The 6,267-nt window shown below is 59.1% G+C and overlaps 1 protein-coding gene across 9 annotated transcripts in view; it reads left to right on the forward strand.

The window, feature by feature from the left end:
* Window positions 1-6,267, forward strand: part of DNM2 (dynamin 2) — a 39,157-nt gene that overhangs the window by 20,792 nt on the left and 12,098 nt on the right. For 3 of the 9 annotated variants that reach the window (XM_063319049.1, XM_063319048.1, XM_063319057.1), the window contains exons 11-15: window positions 1,055-1,141; window positions 1,381-1,451; window positions 2,397-2,426; window positions 3,486-3,537; window positions 4,865-4,876. In XM_063319049.1, the coding sequence (XP_063175119.1) occupies window positions 1,055-1,141; window positions 1,381-1,451; window positions 2,397-2,426; window positions 3,486-3,537; window positions 4,865-4,876 (252 nt within the window). Of the gene's footprint in view, window positions 1-226; window positions 366-1,054; window positions 1,142-1,380; window positions 1,452-2,396; window positions 2,427-3,485; window positions 3,538-4,864; window positions 4,877-6,267 lie in introns of all 9 variants that reach the window. The other 6 variants (XM_063319053.1, XM_063319051.1, XM_063319052.1 and 3 more) reach the window with 4 other exon arrangements.

The following is a 6,267-nucleotide window of genomic DNA, read 5'->3' on the forward strand; positions in this document are numbered from 1 at the left end:
CAACAGCTCCCAAAGGGACCCCGAAGGAATTTCTCAGGCCGCCGCTTTTTCCTTTGCACGTTACTAACCCGGGGTTGAAAAAAAAAAAAAACAACGAAAATTTCTCATTTTTCTTTTCTGTCTTTGTCGCTATTTTTTGGTTTTTTGTGTGTTTTGTTTTGTTTTTCTCATCTCCCCCCTCTCCTCGCGCCCCTGCTCGGTGTTTTCGCTCTCTTGCATGACGCAGGACGGGGCTCTTCACGCCCGACATGGCCTTCGAAGCCATAGTGAAAAAACAGATTGTAAAGCTCAAAGAACCCAGTTTGAAGTGTGTTGATCTGGTGGTCTCTGAGCTGGCCACCGTCATTAAAAAGTGTGCCGAAAAGGTAACGGCTCTTCAATTTCATCATCCCTTTTGCTGTCTTTTTTTTTTTTTTTTTTTAACCTAATCCCGACACCTGGAATGTATTTGCTCCCAGGACCCGGCCGACCAAAGTGAGTTCGGACCCTGAGGTTTGTCACCCGTTTTGGGGGGACGCCGCGTCCTGCTGACGCCCGGCTGGAAAACGCCGGCGGGTATCCGTGCGGCATTAACTCGGCTTCGTGGCACGGGTCCTGCCGAGACGTATTGCCCAGGTGTTTGCTTGTGGTCCCTCCCGTAACAGCAGAGGCTAAAAACGCTCCTGGCGCTGCCGAGACCCCCCTCCTTTGCCTCGCTTAGCCGTAGCTCACGCTTTGTGCCGTACAAACCCGGATCTGCTTCGCCGGGGGCTCCCAGGGTAGGGAAAAAAAGGCAAAAAAAAACCCCTTCGAAGGGCTTCGAAGGCCCCCGGCGAGGGGATTCTGCTGATTTCTGTCGGATGTAGTGAAGAGAATCCAGTCTTGGCGCTTTTTTTCCCCGCCCCTGAGCCCCAGTTGTGTCCTGCCGGCAGAACTGGGGCTCCGTCCCCTCTGTCCTCCGTCCCCTTCCTCGAGCCTTTCCCGGCGCTGGCTTTTCCGCGGTGGGCACCGGAGGCTGCCACGGTCCCGTCAGCAGCGGTTTTTTTTTTCCCTGGCCTTCTCCCTTTCTTTTCAGCTTGGTTCCTACCCCAGGTTACGGGAGGAGACGGAGAGGATCGTCACCACCCACATCAGGGAGCGGGAAGGCAAAACCAAGGACCAGGTGAGCCGGCGCCATCTCCGGCATTGGCCAAGAGAGCCGGGAGAAAAGCCCTTGGCCGTTCTCCACCCGCCGCCTCCCACTCGTGATCCCGATCTCCCTCTCGTGGTGGCGGTGCCGTGGCTCCGGCGTCTCCTTCTTTGTCACCCGCGTCCCGTCCCCCCCCGACGACACCTCCCTGGGTCTCCGGGGCGGCTCGGAGGCGGCTGTGGGTGTCCCTAACGCGTAAAACCTCCTTCCAGATTCTCCTCCTGATCGACATCGAGCTCTCTTACATCAACACGAACCACGAGGACTTCATTGGATTTGCCAAGTAAGTCGTTGACCGCCGGGATTGGTCCCCAAAATCTTTTATGAACGGCATTGGCGGTCCTGTCCCCAAGTTTGCAGAGGGGGCGCGCGGGGTTACGTTACCCTTCCAGGCCTCCCCGGCGTGCAAACGGGTGGAATTATCTCCCACCTCCCAATAGAATTCCTCAAACCGGTACCTTTTGCCACCCGAGTTCTCTGGGATTTGGGATAGGGGAGCTCCGCCTGCCGCCCGGCCGGCGCGTTTGAGGGGATGGAGATCTGAGCTTGCCCCCGTGTTTCCTCTGCGTTTGGTAACGCCGCTCGTTAGGGCAGAGAGCGTGAAACGCTGGAGTCGGGTTTGTTCGGCCTCAGACAGACGAACTGCTCAGGGCCCCGCTCCGCTTAACGATGAATTAAGGTAATTAAGGCTCTTGCCGCCCTTCAGCAGGGATTCTCCGTGTCCCCTGGACGCACGGAGGGAAGGTGAAAGGACTCGTCCCGTCCCAGCGGAGCAGAGATGTCTCCCCGTCCTTTGAGCTCGTCCCTCCTCATCCTCTGCCCGGGCGAGGCTGGGACCGGGACCGGGACCGGGGCCGGGGCCGGAGGGGGGCTCTCCTCTCAGTCTCTCCTCCTTCCGCTCCGGCTTTCGGCCGGAGGATGGCGAACGTTTTCCGTCGTCCCCGCCAGCCCCCAAGCCGGGCGATAACTCTTGGGAGGCTCTGCCCGCAGCCCCTCACCGTTCTCCTCCCCACCCGCCCCCAGCCCGCCCCACTCCTTCCTCTTTAAATTCACCCTCTTCCTCTTCTTTTCTTTTTTTCCCCCCCCTTATTATTTTTTCGTGTCTCTTGCTTTTCGCCTTCGTTCGCCGTTCCTTCCTCTTCTCCTAACCTTCTCCTGTTTTCTCCCTTCCGAACCGTCATCTCCCTCTTTTCCTCCGGACTCCTCCGAAATCTCTCCCACTCCCCAGCTGTTACACAGAGCAGCACGTGGCGACAGGGTGGGTACCCGCTCGAAACGGCATGGCCCCCCGCGCTGCCTGCGCCCGCTCCCTCCTTCCCTCCCCTCCGCCCGCGGCCGACGCCGGAGGAGAGACGGGAGAAGCTTTGGATTTGCGCTTCGCGCTGGAGCTCCGAGCCCCCGGGGAGGGGAGAGCTTCCCGCTCCCATCCGGGATGCCACCTCGCCGGGGACGGCCGCCTCCGCTGTCCCCAGGGTTTAGGGAGGAACCGCGAGGGTCAGGGCAGGCAGAGATCCGTCGTGTGCGTGTGTGTGTGTCCCCCCCCCGCCGCCCCGCCAAATTCCCAGCTCAGGGATGCCCTGGGGCGGAGGGACGGACGGTGGTGGCTGGAAAAGATCCCGTTTGTGCTTGTGAAGTGCTGCTCCTTGGGGCGTCCCGGCGTTATTCTAACTGTTTTCATGGATTTTGTTCCCGCTCCTCCCGACTAACGGTTCCGTCCCGCATCTCGCCCCTCGTCCCTTTGGTTGCTCAGGAGAGACAGGTAGCTTTCCCTCTGGTGCAGGTACGCTCTTTTCCCACCTCGGCGGGCGGGGAGGGGGAAAAAAACCAAAAAACCTAGGAGGCTGCAGGTCTTTCTGGAGGCGAGTCATTCTGGAGACGAGTCCTTCCGGTTCTCAGCCTGGCGGTGGTCGGGGCGCGTCGGCTCGCCTGGGTTCATGGACAGAAATCCCTTCGGAAGCGGCAACCGCTGGCTGATCTGCTTGGTGTTTCCTTTCCTTGCCCCTCTGGAATTTGGAAATGCCTGGAGATAAGGGCCGTAAGGAAGGAGATAAAGCTGTCGGGGGGTCGGAAAACCCCGGCCCCCCTCCCTCCGTCCTGCTGTCCCCTCTTTGTTGGGTCCTGGCCCGAAAGTGGGAAGGGGCTCCTCCGTCGGCACCGCGGCACGGTGCTCTCGGTTGAATTTTACATGACGGGCTTCCCCTTTCGGACTCGGCTCTTCCTTACGGCATTCCGGGTGGGAAGCGCCTGGTGGGCTCTGCGCGCTTCGTCGCTGGGTTTCGCCTTCCCTGCCTAAAAACTGCTCTTTTTCTTCTTCCAGCGCCCAGCAAAGGAACACCCAGACCAACAAGAAAAGAGCCATCCCCAATCAGGTACGGCCGCCGCCTCCCCGCTACTCCCTCCTGGCGGCCATCGGAGCGGCCCGGAGCTGCGCTTCGTGGCCCTCAAACCGGGATTCGAGTTGATCCACCAGCTCCTTCCCTGGGGAATATTTCACACCGGGGTTGGAGAAGGGAAAGACGGAGCTCTGGCTCATGGAACGGGAGCGTTTGCTCCGTGGGAGCTCGTCTAAAAGCAATAATTGATCCCCAGCTCCTTCCTTGGGAATATTTCACACCAGGGTCGGATAAGGGAAAGACGGAGCTCTGGCTCATGGAACGGGAGCGTTTGCTCCGTGGGAGCTCGTCTAAAAGCAATAATTGATCCCCAGCTCCTTCCTTGGGAATATTTCACACCAGGGTTGGATAAGGGAGCTCTGGCTCATGGAACGGGAGCGTTTGCTCCGTGGGAGCTCGTCTAAAAGCAATAATTGATCCCCAGCTCCTTCCTTGGGAATATTTCACACCAGGGTTGGATAAGGGAGTTCTGGCTCATGGAACGGGAGCGTTTGCTCTGTGGGAGCTCGTCTAAAAGTGAGATTAATTGATCCCCAGCTCCTTCCTTGGGAATATCTCAAGCTGGGGTTGGAGAAGGGAAAGACGGAGCTTCAGCTCATGGAACGGGAGCGTTTGCTCCGCGGGAGCTTGTCTAAAAGCAAGATTTAATTGATCCAATGGCTCCTTCCTTGGGGATGTTTCACACGGGGGTTGGAGAAGGGAAAGACGGAGCTCTGGTTGATGGAGCAGGAGCCGGGATGAGCCGGAGGAGCCCTGTGCTGTGACGCAGGGCAGGATCCGGCCCAGCTCGCCCCATCCTGCCCCGGTGGGTTCTTTGGGGTGGGGGGCGGCGGGGACAGGGACCCAGAGGAGCGTGGGGACGTGGCCGGCGGCCGTGACCGCCTCTGATCCGGCTCGTCCCGCAGCCTCCCGCTCCCCGGAGAGGCTTCACTGCCCGGCGTGCGCGGCGGAGAGCGGGACTGGAAGTGCCCCCCCCCCCTTACCCCCCCTTGCATGGTGTTAGGTCTCGCAGTACCTAACGCAGACGTTGCCTCTCGTTTGGAAAGAATGTAATGAAATATTAACACTGTAAAATTTATAATTAATAGCATGTAACTGTTTTTCTTTTGCTGTTTTTCTGCTTTTTCCTACCGTTTTTGTGCTTCCTGCTCTCTCCTCCCTTCCATCACTTCTGTTTCTCTTCCCTCTTCTGTCTCCTTGTCCTGCTTTTTTGTTGTGTTTTGGTTTTTTGTTTTTTGTGTTGTTTTTTTTTTTTTTTTCCTTTTCCCCCCCCTCCCCCCTTTTTAATTTTGCGCACCTAAAGGGTGAGATACTGGTAAGTACCCACATAGTGTGATAGCGCTGGGAGACGACACCCAGCCGTGGACGCGGCCCTGCCGGAAAGAGCTTTCCAACCCTAAAAACGCCGCCTCCCGCTCCCCAGAACTGAGTACGCTGACGGCGGAGGGAGGACCGGGATTCCCTGTCTCGAGGTGGAAATTCCCTTTTATCCCCTTCGGTCCCCGCACCCAGGCTCTTCCCACAGCCGGGAAAAAACGGGATCGGGGCTGATCCCTGCCCGCGCCGCCACCGCCAGATTGGCAGCGCTGCCCGTGCTCGCTGGGAAGAGCTGTAGGGAGAGCTGGATACTGGGATTCAGGGTGCGAGCACTGGTTTTGCCGGCCCTTGGGAAGCAAAAAGCCGAAAAAATCTTTGGGTTTTAGCCCGGAGCTGCCCGCTGCCGGGGCGGGAGGCGGTTCCCCCGGAGCGAGGAAGAAGCTGGGGACCCTCCGCCCGTTTTTTGGGCGCGCGGGGCAGGCAGGAGCTGCCTTATCTCCCCCGCGCTGCCTTTTTTCGGCGTTTGGAGTTGGATCCCGACCTTTCTGCTGATGGATTTACCGATGCCGGCCCTATCCTTCCGAGGTGCCTCGGCTCCCAGATGGCGGAGGCAAACTTTGGGCGGCCGTCGGCCGCTTCAATCCCCCAAAAGAGAGTTTTTTTCCAGGCGTACTCACTTCTGGGGAGGCGGAGGGCGGCGTTGCCTCCCAGTAAAAGAGAATTTCCCACTCTGGGGTGGGGGGTGGTGGTGGGGGGGGCATGTCCTGGCTCCGCTGCTCCGTGCTCGGAGCCGAGCATCGCAGCCGAGAAAATGGAAGTGTCCAAGAGGGAAGCAGATCTCCAAACCCAGACTTTTTGGGATTTACAGCCAGGGGGCGGCCTCGGCACCCAAATGTCTCCCCCCCCCCCGCCACCCCCCCCAAAAAAAAATCATCTGGCTCCTGCAGCTGGTGGGTGAAGCCGGAAGGTTGGAGTTGGCGCCGGGTGAAGCTCCCCGGAGTCAAACCCCCCTCGTCAGCCTCGCCGCCGGGCCGCGGCTGGGGCGCTGGATGCTTCCTTATCTCCAAAAAAAAAAAACCAAACCAAAAAAAAAACGGATTTTTGAGCACCCGCTTTTCCCAGGGAGGTTTGTACCTTGTGCTCCGTGAAACCCCGCCATTCACCAACCGCATCCGCAGCTCCCATGATCCGGGAGGGCCCTGTGCCCGTCCCCCGCTCTCTTCCAGCTCTTCTCTTCGGACACTTCCATTCTCTGTCGGCACCGATCAGACGTGGCTGCAAAAAACCAAAAGAAACCCCCCCCCCAACAAAAGGGGCCCGTCCCGCGCCACCCCCGCCATGGTTTCTGCGCAGGGCCGCGCTCCCAGGGCTGGTTGTGCGGACGTGATC

The sequence above is a fragment of the Chroicocephalus ridibundus genome, chromosome 29 (genome assembly GCF_963924245.1).
Source record: "Chroicocephalus ridibundus chromosome 29, bChrRid1.1, whole genome shotgun sequence".
Lineage (NCBI taxonomy): Eukaryota > Metazoa > Chordata > Aves > Charadriiformes > Laridae > Chroicocephalus > Chroicocephalus ridibundus.